The 25,121-nt window shown below is 37.5% G+C and overlaps 1 protein-coding gene across 1 annotated transcript in view; it reads right to left on the reverse strand.

The window, feature by feature from the left end:
- Positions 1-25,121, reverse strand: part of IGSF11 (immunoglobulin superfamily member 11) — a 200,230-nt gene that overhangs the window by 174,549 nt on the left and 560 nt on the right. Inside the window, exon 2 of the mRNA XM_045036980.1 lies at positions 15,920-15,981. Coding sequence (XP_044892915.1) covers positions 15,920-15,968 — 49 coding nt within the window. The 5' untranslated portion in view covers positions 15,969-15,981. The remainder of the gene's footprint in view (positions 1-15,919; positions 15,982-25,121) is intronic.

Here is a 25,121-nt window from a genome sequence, read left to right on the forward strand (position 1 = left end):
ACTAGTATGGAATTGATGTCTGTTCCGTAGGAAATATAAAGCAGCAATTAGGCAGCTCCCGCAGGACTTGACAACAGAACTCCTTTATCAGTTCAGGTCCTCATGGAAGGAGACACTGATGTAGAGTTGGGACTGCTGGGGAAGGGCAGAACAAGAAGGAGAAAGTTCTGGATGTCAAAATGCAGCAGAACAGGGAAAAAGGAACAAGAATGTCTAGACACACTAGTGTATGTAAACAAAGCCAGAAGGCCCCAGAAAGCAAGCCGCCATATTTTTAAACAATATACACAATATCCACATAAAACAAGGAACAATATACACATAGATCAGTGGAACAGAAGAGGTAGCCCAACACTTACATGAAATAGACCAACACTTACATGGTCAATGAGTCTACAAAAAAGTAAGCAAGAATATAAAATGGGGAAAAGACAGTCTCTTTAATAAATGGTATTGGGAATGATATATCTGATAAAGGGTGAGTATCCAAAATCTATAAAGAACTTAACAAACTTAACACCCAAAAAACAAACAACCCTGTTAAGAAATGGGCAGAAGACATAGACACTTTTCCAAAGAAGACATCCAGATGGCTAACAGACACATGAAAAGATGCTCAACATCACTCATTATCAGGGAAATACAAATCAAAACCACAGTGAGATACCACCTCACACCTGTCAGAATGGCTAAAATTAACCACCCGGGAAACAACAGATGTTGGCAAGGATGTAGAGAAAGCGTAACCCTCTTGCACTGTTGGTGGTAATGCAATACATTTTTGGGTATTTACCCAAAGAAAACGAAAATACCAATTTGAAAAGATATATGCACCCTACGTTTATTGTAGTATTATTTACCATAGTCAAGATATGGAAACAATCCAAGTGTCTATCAATAGATGAATGGATAAAGAAGACACTTATCGATGGAATATATATACACACACATATACACATACACATATGCAATGAAATATTACTCTGCCATCAAAATGGACAAGATCTTGTCATTTGCAACAACATGGAGGGACCTAGAAGGTATTATGCTAAGTGAAATGTGTCAGAGAAAGACAAATACCATATTATTTCACTTATATTTGGACCTAAAAAACAAACGAATAAACAAATAAAAGCAGAAGGAGACCCATAAGTACAGAGGACAAGCTGATGATTGACAGAGAGTGGGGGTGGAGGAATGGGACAAGTGTGGGAAAAGGAGTGGGAGAGACAGGCTTCCAGTTTTGGAATTAATAGGTTATGGGGATGAGAGGTACAGCAAAGGAAATATAATCAATGATATTGTACTAGTGTTTGTTATATGGTGACAGATGGTAGCTACACTTGGCGTACACAATGTGTACGCCATACACAATGGCGTATGTGTACATACATACATACACATGTATGTACATACGTACATACATACGTATGTAATGTGAACATACACAATGTGTAAACTTAGGAATCATGTTGTACTCCTGAAACGAATGCAACATTGTGTATCAACTATACTTCAATTAAAAAAAGCCAAGTAGGGGGGCCTGGGTGGCTCAGTCGACTAAGCATCCAGCTCTTGATTTTGGCTCAAGTCATAATCTCACAGTTTGTGGGACAGAGCCCCAAGTTGGGCTCTGCACTGACAGCATGGAGCCTGCTTGGGATTTTCTCTCTCCCTCTCTCTCTGCCCCTCCCTGACTTGTGCTTTTTTTCTTTCTCTCTCAAAATAAATAAACATTTCAAAAATAAAAGCCAACTAAAAAATATAGCTTATGAACTGAGATGTGCTATAAGTATAAAATACACACTGGACTTCAAAGACAGTATGAAAAGGAAGAAAAATATTTCATTGCTAGTTTTTAAATATTGATTACATGCGGAAGCTAAAATATTTTGGGTATATTGGGTTAAATAAAATGTTATTAAAAATTTTTTTAAATAAGGAGGTTTGTAAAATTAAAGCAAAAACCACAAACAAACTTTTCTGCCATTTAAAAATCTCCCATTTTAAAGTCAGCTGCAAACTTAATTCCCCTTTGACATGGAACCTGACACTCACAGGTTCCAGGGATTGGAATGTAGACATGTTTGGGGGACCACTATTCTGTCTACTCCAGTGACTTTCTCCTGGCTTCTCTTTGCTCAGAAGACATGGTGTGATTTATCTGAGAAGTAAATGTGAGAAGAATAAACTGTTCATGCTTGGCTCAGAGCCTCCCTTCTTCCTTTTGGGAGTGAGGTGCTTCTAGAAAGCAGTCGTTTCACTGCTCCTCTAGGGACTGTGCCCCTGCTGGGGGCAAGTGCTGGACGAAGGGTGGGGGGGAGTGAGGCGTACCCTAGGCCTGAGGCTTCCCTTTATGAGGTGGGGTGGGGGTGGGGAAGTCTAATTCTTTGGTTCAATATCTGTAAGCCTGTTTACCTAATAGACCTAAAACCAAATCCCCCAATTTGGCTTCCATCAGTAATAAAGGTGATATGTTGGCCTCATCTCCCAAGTCTTTTGTTTACTCCTTAAACTGGTCAGAATCTAGCCAAGACAGAGGAGTATTTTTATTGACGCTTTGTCATAGACTTCAAGATGAAGCACCTAACTGATGATGCTGTTTATTTCCCCAGGATGCCTCATTTTCCCAGAAGTAATTGTTTTTTGAGGACAGAGCTCACATGGGTAACAGCAGAGCAGTAGAGTGATGGGAGTGTGTGTTGTATTAAAATGGCCTCGGTTCAGATGCTGGCTCCATCACTTAAATGTTGTGTGATGCTTGGCAAGGGACTTAATCTCCTGTGCCTCCACCTCCCTGCGAAACAGCAATACTGATTCCTACTTCTCAAAGTTTTTCTGAGTGGTAAGTGAGATGACAGAAGTAAAGCAACTTAGAACAGTGCCTAGCACACCGTATGCGTCCAATGCATGCTATTTATAATTATGTCTTGTACACATTTGTATCCCGTTTTATTTAGCATAGGAATACTCCAAAATAAAAATTTTTTAATAAAACAGGGTTCCCCACAGCAAGGACTATGTCTTATTCAGCTTTGTATTCCCAGGAAAAACACAGAGCCTATCACAGAACTGAGCTTAATTCATGTTTGCTCTGCGAACAAATAACATGAGAAAATAAGTTGAAAACTAAGGTAAAAGAATTGTTCTGCCACATAACACAATCTGCTTTATTAAACTTAACGGCTAGTACTAGGGATTAATTTCTACTTGGACAGAAAGTCAACAAAGTAGACGCTTCTTAAATTAGTGACAAGTGAATTTTGTCCAATTTTGCATTGCAAACTATTCCAAGGATAATTCCGAAACATTTTTACTATTGCCTAATGCTGTCATGAGTCATTGCTGCCCTCTAGTGGAAGAAATTATGTAGTGCACATAAAAGTGATGTCCCTAGCTGAGTGACTTCTTAAAAAACTTTTCTACTCAAATATGTTTTTCAAATACTTACATAAATTTTCAAAAACTGTTTCAAAATTTGAATTAATATCTCAGGTAACAAATTTGTTTGCATTTATCATCTAGTCCCTTTGGGAAATCAGTCATATAAAATACAATGTTTCACTTTCTGTACCAATTGTAATAAATTGTAAAATAAATAGACGTGTGAAAATTACAACTAAAAAATGGTCACAGGTAGAGAATGCCATTTAGAAGTACAGTAAAACCTTGATTTGCGAGCATAATTCATTCTGGAAACACGCTTGTAATCCAAAGCACTTGTATATCAAAGCTAATTTCCCCATAAGAAATGATGGAAACTCAGATGATTTGTTCCACAACCAAAAATATTCATATTAAAATAATTACAATATTGTAATATAACACAAAATAGTAAAGAAAATACAAAATATAAAGAAAAATGAACAAATTCACCTGCACTTACCTTTGAAAACCTTCATGGCAGGTGTGAGGGAGACAAGAGAGAGGAGGGTTATTGTGTAGGACGACTTTCACTATCACTAATGGAATCACTGCTGTCTCTTGGCTCAATGGAATCTTTCTCCATGGGGGCCATTGTATACCTTGCAAGGATGCTGACTACAGTACAGTATTAATAAACTCTTGTCATCTGCTGTATTTAATGTGACTGGCAATAAGGCAGCAGAGGAAAGGGATCTATATCTGTAGGCAGCCTGACCCAGAATGAAACAAAGTATTCATTAGCTTACTCTTGTATGGAAAAGCAAAAGACTGTCCATAGGCGCTTTGAAGTGACAAAAAATACACTAGTGCCAGTTGTGGGTACCTTCCAATGCTCTGAAAAGTCACTGGTTTCTACCAAACACCTCGGCCTGAAACCGAGCATCTGAGCATGCGAGACGATCACCCACAATCCTGCAGCAAGAGAGAGAAAGAGAGAGAGACACAGAGAGACAGAGAGAAGAACCATTGGCTCAGTTGTGATCATGTGATGTTGGGCGGCATGTACTATTCCTATTGCAAGACATAGCTCATTTATCAAGTTAAAATTCATTCGAAATGTTTGCTCGTCTTGAGGAACACTTTCAGAACAAGTTACTTGCAATCCAAGGTTTTACTGTATAGCAAATCTCCAGGGTACTTCTGTTGTGGTTTCTAACCTGGTTTCTAATCTGGTTTCTAACCCGTTTCAATCCAGTTTCAGACCCCTGAAGTTCTGCAGGGCGGTCACAAGTTTTCAAGTCATCTAGGGCATTGTTTCTGAGCCTATAGAATGTACAAAAGTTGGGAAAGAGGTTGGTGAAATACACTTAAATGAAAAAGACACAGTATCACAAACACCACTAAATAAAATAGAAAGCAAACCATGAGAATACTATTCTATTGATGGCACAAACTCAAAGACACGTGAGTAAGTGGAAGGTTTGCTCTACGAAAGCCAGGTGGTATATGAACAGGCTCTTGAAGATGGATAAATCTTCAACAAAAATAAACAAAGGAAAAGTTACTTCAGAGTGAAGAAGTACAGACTGAATTTTGGAAAAGATGACTAGTCAGGTATAGCTGCAGTGGAAGGTGTATTCAGAAATAAAATCAGAAACAAAGGCTAGTTACAAATCATGGAGGCATTGAATGCCACCCAGGAAATCTGGACATTTGATCTAGTTATTGAAAATAAGTTATTTGAACAGTTATTGAAAATTTTATGAGAGGTCCAATAAGATCCACACCTCTAGAAAGTAAAACTTGCTGTAATTCAGAAGATAAATTGAAACAGAGAAAGGCTGAAGTCAAGGAGATCAGTTTGGAGGCCGCTGCTATGATCCAGGCAAAAAAGTCTGAACTCCATCTGTATTAATGGCAATGGAGAAAAAAAACATCGATGTGTTTCAGAAGGAAAACCAAAATCAGTCATTCAACAGTGGGTTGATGCAGGGTGTGGGATAGGAGAGTATAATTAAAATAAGAGAGAATAAAGAAAATTTTGACCTCTTGAGTCTAGGCAGATTGAGAGATGTTGAAGCCAATGAGACAGAGATCACAGAGGAGACAGTTTGACATTCTTATACATTGTCTATTTGCCACATGTGGTTAAAAGACAATGTTGTTTTGGGGGCACCTGGGGGGCTCAGTCAGTTGGGTGTCCGACTTCGGCTCAGGTCATGATCTCACAGTTTGTGAGTTCAAGCCCCACATCAGGTTCTGTGCTGACAGCTTGGAGCCCAGAGCCTGCTTCAGATTCTGCGTCTCCCTCTCTGTCTCTGCCCCTCCCCACTTGTGCTCTGTCTCTCTCAAAAATAAATAAACATTTAAAAAAATGTTTTTAAGACAATGTTGTTCTAGAATCCACTACTTAGGTGTGTTATGATTTATTATCATTTAAATAAGGGAAGAGGGGTACCTGGGTGGCTCAGTCAGTTAAGCATCTGACTCTTGATTTTGGCTCAGGTCATGATCTCATGGTTCATGAGTTCAAGCCCCACATCAGGCTCTGCACTGACAGTGTGGTACCTGCTTGGAATTCTCTCTCTCCCTCTCTTTCTGTCCCTCCCCTGCTAACACCCCCTCCCTCCCTCTCTCTCTCTCTCTCTCAAAATAAATAAAATTAATTTTTAAAAAAACTAAGGGAAGAAAAGAGGGATCAAAAATATGTAAGTTCAGGGGCGCCTGGGTGGCTCAGTCGGTTAAGTGTCCGACTTTGGCTCAGGTCATGATCTCACGGTCCATGAGTTCGAGCCCCGTGTGGGGCTCTGTGCTGACAGCTCAGAGCCTGGAGCCTGCTTCAGATTCTGTGTCTCCCTCTCTCTCTGACCCTCCCCCGTTCATGATCTGTCTCTCTCTGTCTGAAAAATAAATAAAACATTAAAAAATTTTTTTAAAAAATGTAAGTTCATTATACAACTTATTTAAATTTTTAACAGGAATCTATGTCACATAATGCCTCTGTCATTAAGGTTTTCCTTGTTAAAATAAAACAATGAAACCATGGTAAATTTCTAAGATCCATTTTAAGATTTAACTTTTATGATTCTTTAATCCTGTAATTAGGTAAGAATATGTGTTTGAGCTGACATCCAGTATACATCTGATATTCCAGATAATCCTGAGCTTATAAAAGACAGGGAAACTATCCAAAGAGGTTAAAATAGCAGGAAAGGTAGAAAGGCATGAAACAACAGAATTCTACAAAGAAAGTTGAGGGATGAAGCCTGAGTGCCCCACCTTATGGGACAGCACAACCACCCACCCAGTCACCTAAGCCAGAAGAAAGCTACCTGTCATCTTTGACCCCTTCTTCCTCACTCACTACCCATCATTCCCACTGATAATACTTCTAATCCATCTACTTCTCTCCATTCCCACTGCCATTTCTCTAACTCAGATCACCATTCTCTCTTACACAAATAACTTAAATAGCCTGGTTTAAAAAAAAAAAAAGTCTTACTTTTTCTAAAGTAATGATACAAAATTTATGGTACAAAAAATACATGACACAAAAATTTAAGATTACTGTGAAGTATACAGTAAACATTTTCCTTTCATCCCTGACCACCAGTGACACAGTTTCCTTAATAAGAGGAAACCAAGCTAACCAAAGTTCTGTGTGTCCTTCAAGATATATTTTAGGGGCACCTGGGTGGCTCAGTTGGTTGAGCGTCCAACTTTGGCTCAGGTCATGATCTCACGGTTCGGTTTGTAAATTCAAGCCCTGCATCGAGCTTGCTGCTGTCAGCATGGAGCTTGCCTCAGATCCTTTGTCCCTCTCTCTCTGCCCCTTCCCCACTTGCGTTCTCTCTCTCTCCCAAAAATAAATAAAACACTAAAAGAGAGATATATTTTAAACATATGCAAGCACATAGATATTGGTTCTCATTCCCCATTCTTTTCCCTTGGTACCTTGCTTTGCCACCTACATTTTGGAGATTATTCCATATAAATATACATAAGAGTTCACTCTTTATAATAGCTGCACTGTATGGATATAACCTGTGTTATATACCTTTGTTATTGATATACTATATATGTTATTCCCAATCTTTTGCCTACACAATTGATGTTACAATGAATATCTTTTCACTCGCTTTATTTATCACAGTTACAATTGTATCTGTGGGTTTACTATAAATTTTATAGTATATTTAATCCTCTATTTCTTTGGATTAAATGATTCAACGTGTATATTACTTTATTGCTAGTTCCTTTCTGCTCCTTCTCACTCCAATACCTTTGGCACATTCCCATTATTCCAAATAAGGAAATGTTTGAGGATTTTTTTTCCCCCTGAAGGTACAGCATCTCCTCTAGAGAACTTTCCCTGCCAGTTTTGGCTAAAATGTGCCAAGAGTTAAACAGCATCTTTCCGTACCTGCTCCTACTCTTTTTTGACCACAACTCCTCTTAGTAATCCTTCCTCACATATTGTGGTTCAGGTTATAGATTTCATCTAATTTTTTTTCAAAGACTGAATTTGCATTTCTCTTTCTTTCTCTTCTTATCTTGCATTGATTTCTGAGAGAAGACGAGTATAACGCCATCTTTACTTGGCCATTTTATAAATGGAACTCTCTGTAATAGGGTTTTATTAGTCTCCCTGCCTCTGGTCTACTACTTCGATCTGGTTTTTTAGTTACAACAAGAATGATCTAAAATGCAAATCTGATCATGTCAGTGCCTTGCAAGAAACCCTTTCATGACTCTGCATACTATTTTATCATTTAAATTCTGGTGTCGTTAACATACTGTGTTATATTAGTTTCAGTATAGTGATTCAACTATTCTGTATATTACTCAGTGCTCATCAAGATAAGTATACTTTTAATCCCCTTTACCTATTTCACCTATTCCCTCCCTCCCCTCTGTTATCTCTTTGTTCTCTATAGTTAAAAGTCTGTTTTTTGGTTTGCCCCTCTTTTTTTCCTTTGCTGTTTTCTTTCTTAAATTCCACAGATGATGGGGTGCCTGGGTGGCTTGGTCGGTTAAGCGTCTGACTTCAGCTCAGGTCATTATCTCACAGTCCGTGGGTTAGAGCCCCGCGTTGGGCTCTGTGCTGACAGCTCAGAGCCTGGAGCCTGTTTCCGATTCTGTGTCTCCCTCTGTCTCTGCCCCTCCCCTGTTCATGCTCTGTCTCTCTCTGTCTCAAAAATAAATAAACGTTAAAAAAAAATTAAAAAAAAAATTCCACAGATGAGGGAAATCATAGGGTATTAGTCTTTCCCTGAGTGGATTATTTCACTTAGCATTATATTCTCTAGATATAAATGGCAAGATTTCATTCTTTTTATGGCTAAATAATATTCCACTGTACATATATACCACAGCTTCTTTATCCACGCATCTATTGATGGACATGGGCTGCTTCCATAGTTTGGCTATTGTAAACAATGCTGTGATAAACATAAGGGTGCATATATCTTTTCAAATCAGTGTTTTCATATGCTTTGAGTAAATATCCAGTAGTGTGATTCCTGGATAATAGGGTAACCCTACTTTTAATTTTTTGAGGAACCTCCAAACTATCTTTCACAGTGGCTATACTAGTTTGCATTCCTTTGCCTCTACATGCTTGTCAACACTTGTTGTTCCTTGTGTTGTTGATTTTAGCCATTCTGACGGGTGTGAGGTGATACCTCACTGTGATTTTGATTTGCATTTCCCTGATGATTAGTTATGTTGAGAATCTTTTCATGTGTCTGTTGACCATACATATGTCTTCTTTGGAGAAATGCCTGTTTGTGTCTTCTGTCCAATTTAAATTGGATTATTTGGGTTTCTGGTGTTGACTTGTATAAGTTCTTTATAATTTAGGATACTAACCCTGTATTGGATATGTCATTTGCAAATATCTTCTCCCATTCCATAGGTTGTATTTTAGTTTGTTGGTTGTTTCCTTTGCTGGGCAGAGGCTTTTTATTTTGACGTAGTCCCAATAGTTTATCTTTTCTTTTGTTTCATTTGCCTCAGGAGACATAATCTAGAAAGATGTTGCTATGGCCAATGTCAGAGAAATAACTGCCTATCCTCTCCTCCAGGCTTTTTATGGTTTCATGTCTCACATTTAGGTCCTTACTCCATTTTTAGTTTATTTTTGTGTATGGTGTAAAAAACGGTCCAGTTTCATTATTTTGCATGTAGCTGTCCAATTTTCCCAAAACCATTTGCTGAAGAGACTTTTTCATATTGTATATTCTTGCCTCTTTTATCAAAGATTGACCATATAATTTTGGGTTTATTTCTGGGCTTTTTATTCTGTTCCATTGATCAATGTGTCTATTTTTGTACCAGTATTATACTGTTTTGATTACTACAGCTTTGTAACATAACTTGAAATCTGGAATTGTGATACATCCAGTTTTGTTTTTCTTTTTTAAGGTTGCTTTGGTTATTCAGAGATTGTTTGTTCTAGTTCTGTGAAAAAATGCTATTGGTATTTTGATGGGGATTGAATTAAATCTGTAGATTGCCTTGGGCAGTATAAATATTTTAACACTATTTGTTCTTCCAATCCTTGAGCATGGAATATCTTTCCATTTCTTTGTGTCGTCTTCAATTTCTTTCATCAATGTTTTGTAGTTTTCAGAGTACAGGTCTTTCACCTCTCTGGTTAAGTTTATTCCTAGATATCTTATTATTTTTAGTGCAGTTGTAAGTGAAATTGCTTTATTAATTTCTCTTTTTCTGCTTCATTATTAGAGTATAGAAAAGCAACAGATTTCTGCACATTGATTTTGTATCCTGAGATTTTACTGAATTCGTTTATTAGTTCTGGTAGTTTTTTTATGGAGTCTTTAGAGTTTTCTACATATAGTAACATGTCCTGTGCAAATAGTGAAAGTTGTACTTCTTCCTTACCAATTTGGATGCCTTTTATTTCTTTTTGTTGTCTGACTGCTGTGGCTGGGACATCAAGTAGTATATTGAATAAAAGTTGTGACAGTAGACATCTTTGTCTTCTTCCTTATCTCAGGGGGATATCTCTCAGTTTTTCCCCAACGAGTATGATGTTTGCTGTGGGTTTTTCATATATGCCCTTTAGGATGTTGTTGCTATGAGTGAATGTCGTACTTTGTCAGATGCTTCTTCTGCAACTATTGAAATGACCATATATATGTTTTTTATCTTTTCTTATTGATGTGATGTATAATGTTGATTGATTTGTGAATATTGAACTAGCCTTGCATCCCAGGAATAAATCCCACTTGATCATGGTGAATGCTTTTTTTAATGTATTGTTGGATTCTGTGGGCCAATATTTTGTTGAGGATTTTTTCATCCATGTTCATCATAGATATTGGTTCTCTTTTTTTTGTGGTATCTTTATTTGGTTTGTTATCATGGAATGAATTTGGAAGTTTTCCTTCCTCTTCTATTTTTTGGAAAAGTTTGAGAAGAGTCAGTATTAATTTTTCCTTAAATGTCTAGTAGAATTCTCCCGTGAAGCCATCTGGTCCTTGACTTTTGTTTGTTGGGAGTTTTTTGATTACTGATTCAATTTCATTGCTGGTAGTAGGTCTGTTCAAATTCTGTTTCTTCCCGCTTTAGCTTTGGTAGGTTATATGTTTCTAGGAATTCATCCATTTCTTCTGGGTTGTCCAATTTGTTGGCATAGAATTTTTCATAATATTCTCTTATAATTTTTTTTCTGTAGTGTCAGTTGTTATTTCTTCTCTTTCATTTGTAATTTTGTCTTTTTGAGGCCTTTTTCTCTTTTTCTAATGAGTCTGGCTAGAGATTTGTCAAATTTGATGATCTTTTTACATAACAAACTCTCGGTTTCATTGATCTGTTCTATTGTTTTTTGTTTTATTTTGTTTTTTAGTTTCTATATCATTTATTTCTGTTCCAATATTTATTATTTCCTTCCTTCTGCTGATTGTGGGTTTTGTTGGTTCTTTTTCTAGCTACTTTAGGTATAAGGTTAGGTTGCTTATTTGAAAATTTTCTTGCTTCTTGAGGTATGTTTGTATTGCTATAAACTTCTCTCTGAGAACCACTTTCTGCATCCCAAAGATTTGGGGCCATTGTGTTTCTGTTTTCATTTTTCTCCATGTAATTTTTTATTTCTTCTTTGAATTCTTAGATGATCCATTCATTGTTTAGTAGAATGTTATTTAAGCTCCATGTATTTGTGTTCTTTCCAGATTTTTTCTTGTGTTTGATTTCTAGTTTCATGCATTGTGTCAGAAAAGATGCATGATATGACTTTTATCTTTTTTAATTTGTTAAGACTTGTTTTGTGGTGTAACACATGATCTATTATGGAGAATGTTTCATGTGCAGTCAAAAAGAATGTATATTCTGCTGCTTTAGGATGTAATGTTCTGAATATATCTGTTAAAACCATCTGGTCTAGTGTGTCATTCAAAGTCACATTTCCTTGCAGGTTCTCTGTGTGGATCATCTGTCCATTGACATAGGGGAGTGTTAAAGTCCCCTGCTATTATTATATTACTACCAATTAGTTCCTTTATGTTTGTTATTACTTGTTTTATGTATTTGGGTGCTATCATGTTGGGTGCATAAACATTCATAATTGTTATATCTTCTTATTGGATTGTCCTCTTTATTATTTTTTTTGAAAAAATTTTTTTTGATGTTTATTCATTTTTTTGAGAGACAGACTTGAGAGTATGAGCAGGAGAGGGGCAGAGAGAGAAGGAGACACAGAGTCCGAAGCAGGCTCCAGTCTCTGAGCTGTCAGCACAGAGCCTGATGAGGGGCTTGAACTCATGAACCATGAGATCATGACCTGAGCCGAAGTCAGCCGCTTAACCGACTGAGCCACCCAGGCACCCCTGTCCTCTTTATTATTATATATGTTCTTTCTTTGTCTCTCGTTACAGTCTTTGTTTTAGAGTCTATTTTGTCTCATGTAAGTATTGCCAGCTTTCTTTTGACATCCATTTGCATGATAAATGTTTCTCCATCCCTTCACTTTAATTTGCAGGTGACTTTAGGTCTGAAATTAGTCTCTTGTAGGCAGCATATAGATGAGTCTTATTTTTTATTATCCATTCCATCACCCTACGTCTTTGATTGGAACATTTAGTCCATTTACATTCAAAGTAATTATTTACAATTATTGCCATTTTGTTACTTGTTTTGTGGTTGTTTTGTAGTTCTTCCCTGATTGTTTCTCCTTTTACTCTCCTTTCAATTTGCTAGCTTTCATTAATAATACATTTTGATTCCTTTCTCTTTATTTTTTGCATCTCTATTACTGGTTTTTGATTTATGGTTACCATTAGGTTTGAATATAATATCTTCTGCATATCGCAGTCTATATTAACTTGATGGTCACTTAAGTTTGAGCACATTCTTTACTCTTCACCCCCCATGTTTTTGGTATATAGTATCATACTTTATATCTTTTTATTTTGTGAGTCCCTTGACTGATTTTTACAGATATACTAATTTTTACTGCTTTTGTGTGTCCTACTTTTCTTACTCTTACTTACGGTCTTTCCTTTCTACTCAAAGAGTCCTCTTTAACATTTCTTGTAGGGCTGATTTAGTGGTCATGAACTCCTTTAGCTTTTGTTTGCCTAGGAAACTATCTCTCCTTTTATTCTGAATGATAATCTTGCTGGATAGAGTAATTCTTGGCTGTAGACTTTTTCTTTTTGGCACTTTAAATATATCATTCCACTCCCTTCTAGCCTGCAAAAGTTCTGGTGAGAAATCCGCTGATAACCTTATGGGGTTTCTCTTGAATATAATTGTCTTCTTTTCTCTTGCTGTTTTTAAAATTCCCTCTTTATCACTACTTTTTGCCATTTTAATTACCATAGATCTTGGTATGGACCTCCTTGGGTTGATTTTGTTGGGGGCTCTCTGTGCCTCTTGTATTTGGATATCTGTTTCCTTCCCCATATTAGGAAATTTTCAGCTATTATTTCTTCAAATAAATTTTCTGCCACATTTTCTCTCTCTTCTTCTTCTGAGATCCCTATAATGCAAATGTTATTATGCTTGAAGGGGGTAACTCTATTCTCATTTTGCATAATTTTTTCTCTCACCTGCTCAGCTTGATTACTCTCCATTACTCTTGTCTTCCAAGTTTCTAAGTCATCCTTCTGCTTCCTCCAGCCTGCTATTTATTCCATCTAGTGTATTTTTTATTTCACGTATTGTGCTCTTCATCTCATTGTTTCTTTTTTATGTTTCATATGTCTTTATTAAGGGTCCCAATGATGTCCTCCACTGTTTTCTCAAGTCCAGTGAGTATCTTTATGATCATTACTTTAAATTTTCTATCAGACATCTTCCTTATATACATTTCACTTAGGTCTCTTGCTGTGGTTTTATCCTATTCTTTCATTTGGGACATATTTCTCTGTCTCCTCATTTCGTCTCTCTGTGTCTGTTTCTGTGTGTTAGGGATGTCAGCTATGTCTCCTGCTCTTGAGAATAATGGCCTTATGAAGAAGATATCCTGCAGTGTCCCCTATTCACCAGAACCTGGTGGTTCAGGGGTGTCTCCTATGTGTGTGGTGTGTGCCCAGCTATTATGTCTTGGCCACTTTTTCCTTCAGTCCAGTCATCTTCAGAGGTTCTCTTTGCCTGTTGTGGGCAGTATATTATGTGTAGTTTTAACAAGGTGAGCTCTGGTATGCTTGCAAATTGAGACCTGCCACCCCCACCACCACTGAGACCAGGGCCTTGTAAAATGCATGGGTCAGGAGATGCAGTGTTGGCAAGGTTTGCATTGGTCTTCTGGCGGAGGGGACCTGCAGTGCCCAGACTAAGGTAAACAGGACCTGAAGGGGTGGATCTGCTGAAGTGTGGGAGGTGGGGCTTGGTGTAAGCAAGTTAGCGAATGTCAGTGCCCCTGCTGGTTATGCTGTGGGGGCAGGGCAAGGATATGGCACCTGCCAGCTCCTTTGTTTGTGGAGAATTTCCTTCAGGACATGCTCTGAGATGTATAAATAACTATTCCTCCCATGTGCCCCAGGCATTTTTCAAACTGCCACTTCTAGCTATTATCTCCAAGATGTAGAACTGAGTCTGCTGATTTTTAAGATTCCAAGCTTTAAGTCCCACTGGTTGTAAGAACTCATGAAATTCAGTCCCTCTAGTTTTAAAAGTCAAAGGCTATGGAGTTTCCTCTTCCCAGTGCAGGATATCCAGTGTGAGAGTCTGTCTCTCACCCTTCTCTGCACCCAGGGCTCCTTCTCTGCTGCAAATTGCCACATCTCTGCCCTTCCTACCTTCTTCATTGTGGTCTCTTCTCTACTTTAGTTGTGGAGTGTGTTCTGCCAGTCTTTGGGTCTTTTCCTGGGTTATTTATGCTAATAGGAGTTATCTAGTTCCTTCTGTGGGAAGAGGTGAGTTTCGGGTCCTCTTACTCGAGTATCTTGATCCCCCTCTCAAATCTGCATACTCTTGGCATAAAGGCCAAACATCTCTCTGATCCGGCCCCTATTTCTCCTGTATCATATCAGCTCTCTCCTACTCAGCATAATAAATTTCATTTAGTTATTCATACTCTCCATGATCTGTTCTGCCTCCAGGCATGCAACATGCTCTTCTCTCTGCCTGGAATATTCTTCTGACATTGACTACTCCATTTACTTCTTAGCTCTTAAATAACCCTTCAGAATAATATCCCTCTCATCATCATCATCATCATCATCATCATCATCATGAGTTACCTTTTTATTGTATATTCAGGCACTATGCTAAGCAATTTATATGCATCAACTCATTTATTTTCATAGAAAACCAATTAGATGAGTACTTTTATTGCCTCTATTTTAAATATGAGAAAACTGAAGGCAGTAAAGATGAAGAAACTTGTCCAAGGTAACCGACCTAGTAGATGTTGTGCTTGCAGTTAGACCCTAGCACTCCAACTTTAAAGTGTCGCTTTTACATGCACAAATACCTGTTTGTACTTCCCCTGGCATAGCTCTTACCACCTTGCATTATAGTTGCTTGTTTTCTAGAGGTCCCTTCTAGAATATAAGATTCCTGAGGTTAAAAACCCTATCTGCCTTGTTTCCTTTTGTAGCCATGTTGCCTTACACATAGATAGCAAGGGCTCAATAACTTTTCTTTTTTTTTTTTTAAAGAAAATAAAATATTTTTTCCCAGGATTGAGAAATGGGAGAGTATAAGAAGAGGTTAGTATCATAAAAAGTAGGAGAGTGCGAGGGGCACCTGGGTGACTCAGTTGGTTAAGCATCTGACTTCGGCTCAGGTCATGATCTTACAGTTCGTGAGTTTGAGCCCCGTGTTGGGCTCTGGTGCTGACAGCTCAGAGCCTGAAGTCTGCTTCGCATTCTGGGATTCTGCGTCTCCTCTCTCTGCCTCTCCCCCGCTTGCATGCGCTCTCTCCCTCTCTCTCTCTCTCTCTCTCTCTCTCTCAAAAATAAATAAGCATTTTAAAAAAGGTAGGAAAGTGTGAGAAGAGATCAATATCATAGAAAGCCCTTCCCTCAGGTCATCAGAAATAATAACCACTGATAGTTTTAAAATCTAGTATTAAGTAACTCACCACTACTAGAAAAGTAGTCCCACGAGAGCAAAAGTCCCACCGGAGACATCTCCTCTTCTTACCTGAGAGGGGTGAGGAAAAGAAGAAAAAAAGATTCTGTGCTGTGATAACATTATAATAGATAAATTCCAAGTTTTAAGAGTAAAAAAAATAGTTGCTTTTAATAAGACATCTTTGGATACATGATTTGAGTACAAAATATTAGGATGGGAACCATTTTATTAGACTACTTAGTCACATGGAAACATTAAAAGAAGAAAAGGACTATCTGAAGCTAACCCAATTTTGATTTGTATGAGATCACCTAGATTTGGGATGGAATCACCATGCAGGAACTCTGGCCTGCTTCTCTCCTGTTTTACTCCTCAGAGTAAGTCACCTACATCAATTTTGACAAGTTATCAGAATAGTCACACACTCATCCGATCTTTCTTAGTAAATTGTGGCTCCTCTGCCATAATCAGTAAGGAGTTAAATGTTACAAGTTCTTTGCAGATTAGGAAACCATACATACATTGAGTATCTTCACTAAGAAGGTGGCATTTACTGGTTTTCATAAATGGGTCTAAATCTTTGAGATCTAGGATTTGACAATGGTCTCTTAAATATGACACCAAAAGCATAGGTCATGGAAGATCATTAAAATTTAAAACTTCTCTCTGTCAAAGGATACCATCAAGGAAGTAAACAGACAACACACAGCATGGGAGAAAATATTTGCAAATCATATATTTCACATGGGATTTATATCTAGAATATATAAAGAATTCTTACAATTCAATAATAAATAGACAAGCAACCCAATTTAAAATGGGCAGGGGCGCCTGGGTGGCTCAGGTAGTTAAGCATCCGACTTTGGCTCAGGTCATGATCTCATGGTTTGTGGGTTCAAGCCCCATGTTGGGCTCTGTGCTGACAGCTCAGAGCCTGGAGCCTGCTTCCGATTCTGTGTCTCTCTCTCTCTCTGCCCCTCCCCTACTCACATTTTGTCCCTGTCTCTCAAAAATAAATTTAAAAATTTATTAAAGAATATTTTTTAATGAGCAAAGAATTTGAATAGAAATTTCTCCAAAGAAGATACACAAATGACCAATAAACGCATAAAAAATGTTCAACATCATTAGCCATCAGGGAAATGAAAATCAAATCCACAAAGATATACCACTCATACCCACTAATAAAGCTAACATAATAAACACAAAATAACACATAAGTGTCGATGAGGTTGTGAAGAAATTGGAACCTTCATATGCTGCTGGTGAGAATGTAAAATTGTGCAGCAACTTTGGAAAACAGTTTTGGTGGTTCCTCAAAAGATTACACAGAGAGTTATCATATGACCAGCAATTCCACCCCAGGTATATAGCAAATAGAAATTAAAATATGTATACACACAAAAACTTGTACATGAATGTTCATAGCTGCATCATTCATAACAGCCAAAAAGTAGAAACAGTGTGAATGTCCATCAACTGAAGAATGGATAAACAACATGTGGTATATCCAAATAATAAAAATCATTTGGCACTAAGAAGAAAATAAAATATTGATACATGCCACAACATTGATAAACTTTGAAAACATTATGCTAAGTGAAAGACATACATTATATTGTATGATTCTATCTTTGTGAGATGTCCCAAACAGGCAAAATACAGAAAATAGGATGGTGATTATCCAGGTTTGGGGTGAAGTAGGGGAGAAATGTGAAATGACTGCTATTGTGTGCAGGATTTCTATTTAGAGTGTTAAAAATTCTCTAAAATTAGATTGTGGTGTGGTTGCAAAACTCTGTGAATATCCTAAAGAACCACTGAATACACATTAAGTGAGTTAACTTTGTGGTATGGTATTTTTTTATATGTTAATAAAACTATTTTTTTTTATTTTTTTTTTCAACGTTTATTTATTTTTGGGACAGAGAGAGACAGAGCATGAACAGGGGAGGAGCAGAGAGAGAGAGGGAGACACAGAATCGGAAACAGGCTCCAGGCTCCAAGCCATCAGCCCAGAGCCTGACGCGGGGCTCGAACTCACGGACTGCGAGATCGTGCGGACTGCGAGATCGTGACCTGGCTGAAGTCGGATGCTTAACCGACTGCGCCACCCAGGCGCCCCTAAAACTATTTTTAAAAAATACATAATTATGTTTAAAACACTTAGCTTCATGCTTAAAGAGCAAGAAATTCCAAGACACCAACCAAAAGGAACAAAACACAGCAAAAACAAGAAAAAACTATCTTCTCTAGTGCAAACCACAGATTCTCTTTTTTTTTTTTAATTTTTTTTTCAACGTTTATTTATTTTTGGGACAGAGAGAGACAGAGCATGAACGGGGGAGGGGCAGAGAGAGAGGGAGACACAGAGTCGGAAACAGGCTTCAGGCTGCGAGCCATCAGCCCAGAGCCCGACGCGGGGCTCGAACTCCCAGACCGCGAGATCGTGACCTGGCTGAAGTCGGACGCTTAACCGACTGTGCCACCCAGGCGTCCCAAACCACAGATTCTCAACTGGGTTTAAGGACAGGCAAATATGATACCTTGAACTCAGTTCAAAGTTACTTTCACTTTGGTTTGCTCACAAATCAATAAATAAGCAGCATAAAAATAAGAAAAGTTGCAGAAGGCTCCCCACTAATCCTTTTGTATATCATGGATGTACACTCCAAATTTAGTGATCCTGGTACCCCATAGAGTTAGATATTACAGGTCAGAGGATCACAAAACTATAAACTCACTGTCTGTTACATTACAGCCTCAACACCCCAAAACAACTCACAATAAACTTGATAAACAAAAGAGGTGTTTCTTTAAAAAGACTGTTTAAACAAACATTAAAACATACTAGAAATAAAGTATAACTGAATATAATCAAGAAAGAGAGAGGACTCAATATTGGAAATTAAAAACATGTGGGGATTGAAGTAACAGTCTAAGAAAATACTTAGTCTCAATAAATCATAAATTTGAAAGGAAATGCAATATTTTTCTAAGTTGAATCATCAAAAAATTTTAAAGTATAAGGGAAAACTTTAAGTAGACCAATAATCATACAATACTGGAAAGCCTACAGTAACTGGAAAACCTATAAGAGATCTGTATACACCACACACATAACCCCCACACCCCGAGAAACCAGACCATGTGATTTTATTTTATTATTTTTTTTAATTTTTTTTTTTAACGTTTATTTATTTTTGAGACAGAGAGAGAGCATGAACAGGGGAGGGACAGAGAGAGAGGGAGACACAGAATCGGAAGCAGGCTCCAGGCTCTGAGCCATCAGCCCAGAGCCCGATGCGGCCTGGAACTCATGGACCACGAGATCGTGACCCGAGCTGAAGTCGGACGCTTAACCGACTGAGCCAGCCTGGTGCCCCAAAGACCATGTGATTTTATAGGTGAGTTTTGGAAAATCTTGAGGAACAGATAGTTCATATATAAACTCTCCCAGGACACAGAAGAAGATAGTAAGTTTCTAAAATCATTTTATAAAGCTAGCATAATACTAATGCCCAAAGTCTACAAATACAAAACAAGAAAGGGTAACAATAGATCAACTACTAAAATACAAACATCCTGAGTAAAATATTAGCAACTGATCTCAGAATTGTATTAAAAGACAAATATAGGATGACCAAGTAAGGTTTATTCTAGGAATGGATAACTGATTTAACATTTAAAAATCCATGGATGTGGGGAACCTGGGTGGCTCAGTTGGTTAGGCATCCACTCTTAATTTTGGTTCATGTCATCTCACAGTCATGGGATCAGGCTCCACACTTAGTGTGGAGCTGCTTAGGATTCTCTCTCCCCGCCCCCCCCCCCTTCCCCTGCTCATGCTCTTTCTCTCTCAAAATAAATACACAAACGTTAAAAAAAAATCTATGGATGCAACTACATGAATAAGTTAATGGAGATAATCATATGACTATTTCAATAGATTCTATGAATTATTTGATAAAATTCAAAAGCCAGTTAAAATTTTTTGTAAAATAGAAATAGAAACTTCATCATAGAAATTGTTCTATATATATTCATATATATTTATACATGTACATATATATATATATATATATATATATATATACGTATATGCATATGTATGTATATATATGTATATATCTGAAACCAAAATTAAGCATTGCACTTGCTGGGACATTCCCATTATATTCAGGAATAAAATGACATCTGTAATCCTCATTATTATTTAACATTGTTTTGTAGTCCTAGTCAATATTAGAAAAAAAAAAGAATTAGAGTATAAATATTATAAAGGTGGGGGAAATTATCATTACAATGTGTATCAAGAAAAATGAAACTAAAAACACAAAAAGAAAAATGAAGCTAATCAGAAAATCTATTTAATCTAATAAGGAAATTTAAAAAATGGCAGGAGAAAAGAGAAACCAAAATTATCTTTCCTACATACTAGCATTAACCATTTAGAAAATATAGTAGGAGGGGCGCCCGGGTGGCGCAGTCGGTTAAGCGTCCGACTTCAGCCAGGTCACGATCTCGCGGTCCGTGAGTTCGAGCCCCGCGTCGGGCTCTGGGCTGATGGCTCGGAGCCTGGAGCCTGTTTCCGATTCTGTGTCTCCCTCTCTCTCTACCCCTCCCCCATTCATGCTCTCTCTCTCTCTGTCCCAAAAATAAATAAACGTTGAAAAAAAAAAAAAAAAGAAAATATAGTAGGAAAAAAAGATCCAATTCACAACAATAAAATTCACAAATTATATAAGAATAACATTTTTAAACAAATATACTCAACATATAAGAAAAAAATTCCAAACATTACCAAGGAACAAAAAAAAATGACTCTAATAAATTTACATTAAAACTCATAACAACTATTATTTACTTACTGCATGTTAGGCACTGGGCTAAATTCTTCATAAATATTATATTATTTACTTATCTCAATAACTAAATTGAGTAATTATGTTTCTCTTCATTTTACAAATGAAGACACTAAAGATCACAGAGAACAGATCACTTTTCTAAGGACACACAGTCTTTAAATGGTCAGGACAACATTCAAATCCAGTTTTATCTGGCTCAAGGCCTAGGCTTGTAGTCAATATGTAATACTAAAGAGATTGAAAATTAAAATGGGTGGAGAAACCAATCAGGTAACTTAAATGATTAAAGGGCAGGAGGGAAAGTTTCCTACCTGAACTGGGCAACTGCTACTCACCAGGCAATTGTTGATCTGTGGAACTATGGGCTCAGTAGTGACATACTTTCAATTCTTCAAAAGAAACCAAGCATCTGATGTGGATATACAAGTTGCCATTTTCAAAACTTTAAAGGGGTGGGGGCAGGTAGGGAGTGATGTCAGTAAAAGTGATAGAGTTGGTAGCTCCAGGGGCTCATCCTTCCACAAAAACAATAAAAAAATGAGCAAAAAATCTCAGTCAACTTTTTCAGAACTCTGGAAAACAGACAAAGATAATAGCAATCAAGTGAATGCTGAATCAAGGGGGCAACTTACAAACAGCAGGAGACCACTGCAGCATTTTTACTTGTCCTTGCTCTGCTCCTCAACTCAGCATCAGTTTTGAAGACAGAAGCCCATGTTCAAGTATGAGATCATAGTCCCTCATTCCAGAGGGAGCAGAGCACACCTGTTATCAAAGAATTCTGCTTGTGTTTTGACTTGTCTGAGGGCTACCTGAAGAACTGACACAAAGTGTCCAGTGGATAAAATATCTAGACAGAAGATCAATAAGAAAATACAAGACCTGGGGCGCCTAGGTGGCTGAGTCAGTTAAGCATCCGACTCTTGATTTCAGTTCAGCTCTTGATCTCAAATTTGTGAATTCGATCCCGACATCAGGCTTTGCACTGACAGCACACAGAGCCTGCTTGGAATTCTCTCTCTCCTCTCTCTCTGTCCCTTCCTGCACTTGTGCTCATGCATATACTTTCTCTCTCTCTCTCTCTCTCTCTCTCTCTCTCTCTCTCTCTGTCTCTCTCTCTCTCTCTCAAAATAAATAAATAAACTTAAAAAAAATTTTTTAAAAGAAAATATAAGACTTGAACAGCACTATAAACCAACTAGACCTAACAGACATATAAAGAACATTCCACCAAACCATAGCAGATATACATTCTTCTCATGGAACATTCCCCAAGATAGACTATATATTAAGTCCCAAATCAAGTCTTAATACATTTTAAAAGCTTTAAATCATATAAAGCATCTCTTCTGAACACAGTGGAATGAAGCTATAAATCAATAACAGAAGGAAAACTGAAAATTTCACAAATATTTGGAAATTAAACAGCACACTTTTAAAAAACCAATGAGTCAACAAAGAAATTAGAAGAGTAATGTAATGCTTTGAGATGGATGAAAATACCTTGAGACAGATGAAACCTAAAATGCAACATACCAAGATATGGGATGCTGGAAATAAACTACTGAGAAAGAAATTTACAGCTATAAATGCCTACATTAAAAAAAGAAGATCTCAGGGGCACCTGGGTGGCTCAGTCAGTTAAGTGTCTGACTTCGGCTCAAGTCACGATCTCCCGGTTCATGAGTTTGAGCCCTACATCCAGCTCTGTGCTGACAGCTCAGAGCCTGGAGCCTGCTTCGGATTCTGTGTCTCCCTCTCTTTCTGTCACTCCCCTGCTTGTGCTCTGTCTCTGTCTCTCAAAAATAAACATTAAAAAAAAATTCATCAAGCTTCACACTTAAGTTTTGTACACTTAACTCTATGGAAGTAAAAAAGAATACACACACACTGAAAAGTACTAAAAGAAAATACAGGTGGGGAACATTTATGTTATCTTGAGAGACAGGGAAGGTCTTTGTAAGCATGACCCAAAGGTAAAAACTACAAAGAGAAAAATGAATTTTACTCCATAAAAATAAAAAAAAATATCAAACTTCTAGATGGCAAACAAGACAGAAAATTTTATTTACAATTTATATAATAAAGAATTAAAATTTTAATATACAGGAAGTTCTCACAAATCAATAAGGAAAAGACAAGGGCATGACTAGGACATTTACCAAAAACAAAAACAAATAGCCATTAAGCATATGAAAAGAATACCAATTAAACAAGATACCATTTTTCACTTATCAGATGGGCAAAAATAAAAATATATACAGAATTGGCATTGGTATAGAGAAATAGCACTCCCATATATTACTGGTGGAGTCATAGAATGGCTCAATTTTTCTGAAGGACATTTTAAAATACAGTACTTTCCAAAGACCAGAATGAGCACATTTCCTTAGCCAAGCAATTCCACAACTAAAAATTCATCTTAAGGAAAAAAACATGACAAGCTTGTAAAATGTCTGTATAATGATGGTCAAGGCAGCACTGTTAAAAGCAACAAAATAAATTCATAGAATAGATGACATATAAATTTTAAAATAGCTACTCTTTATGAGGCACATATGAACTAATTACATATATTATCTCATTTAGTTGTCACAAGAACTCTGAGAGCTATTAGACTATTCCCATTTTCATCTGAAGATGAGAAAATTGAGGTTCAGAGAAATAATGAGATTTGCCCAAGCTCAACAATCTAGTGAATGACAGATACAGAATTAGAACAAACTTGGTCTGACTCCAAAAGCCAGTGTTCTTTAATTTAGATTACATTTATTGACAAGGAAGAACATTTATACCACAGTATTAAATGAAAATGCACTTTATGTAACAGTTGCACAGTTTGATTCCATTTTGTAAAATATACACATAACTATAGCTATTAGATATATAGATTTGCATGGGGAAATTCTACAAAGATATACATTAAAATGTTAAAGGTTATCCTTTGGGTGTTTGAGGAATTCAATTTTTTTCTTTATGCTTGTTTTTCTTACTTTTCTACAGTGATTAAATTTAAGTTATAAATAGAAAAACACATCTACAAAACCAATACCCCTTTGAAATTGTAAACCATAGCCTATCACCTATTTTACTACAAATGCAAAGTCTACTTGCTCCACACATTTTTTTAAATGTTTTTATTTTTTTTTTGAGACAGAGAGAAAGCACAAGCTGGGGAGGGGCAGACAGAGAGGAGACAGAAACAGGAAGGGAAGGAACAATGCCAGGCTCAAACTCATGAGCTGTGAGATCATGACCTGAGCAGAAGTCCAAGGCTTAGCCGACTGGGCCACCCAGGTGCCCCACTCCACACACTTTTAAATAAATAAATGAGGTAGATCCTTCATATATTTACACTCAACAAACACATCTCGAGCACCTACTATGTTCTAGATATTGTTACATAAATGATATTACTTCAGTATACCTAGATTCTTCTTTTTACTCCTAAGTGTGGCATCAATGGTACCCACTCTCCCTTTCATATCTTGATCACAATTATTTGCATTTGTATTTTAAGCATATCTCTAATTACTGAATGCAATTAAACTCATACTAACGGCATTATCAGGTATTATACTACCAATGGTTGGTCTGCCTCAGTGATTTCAGGCTTTGAAGAGTCAGACAAATGTCTCATCACCTACCACCTCTGTACTGTCCTACTCCTGAAAGTAGAGGGCATGCTGGCCTGGAGTGGATTCTTAACTCTTATTTCAAAAAGGAGGGGCCAGGGGCGCCTGGGTGGCTCAGTCGGTTAAGCGTCCGACTTCAACTCAGGTCACCATCTCGTGCTCTGTGAGTTCGAGCCCTGAGTCTGGCTCTGGGCCGATGGCTCGGAGCCTGGAGACTGCTTCCCATTCTGTGTCTCCCTCTCTCTCTGCCCCTCCCCTGTTCATGCTCTGTTTCTCTCTGTCTCAAAAATAAATAAACGTTAAAAAAAAAATTTAAAAAAAAAAGGACGGGCCAGATCTCAAAACCCAGACCCCTCTGGCCATCACCACCAGGTGCAAATGCCCCACTTGTTAAGTATAGCTCCTCCTATCCCCTCTCCCCTTTCTTACTCCCTTTCTTTCTGGAACTCTGGGCCCTAATCCCTTCTGCTACAAATCAGTTAAATGGGGGTGATTTTAGAACCCATTTCTCACTGGATCTCCTCTCTTCCCTTTAGACCTCCGGCCATGTGTGTCTAATTCCGCAAAACAAATAAACAAAAAACCATACCTTGGGGCTTTCACAGCCCCAAGTTTCCACAGCCAAGACAGCTCTTCCCAAAGGGGAGGAAAACAGCTGCTCATCTGTCCCTGTAGACAAAGAAGAGGATGATCCTGCAGCAATGAA

This window comes from Felis catus, chromosome C2 (assembly GCF_018350175.1).
Source record: "Felis catus isolate Fca126 chromosome C2, F.catus_Fca126_mat1.0, whole genome shotgun sequence".
Taxonomy (NCBI): domain Eukaryota; kingdom Metazoa; phylum Chordata; class Mammalia; order Carnivora; family Felidae; genus Felis; species Felis catus.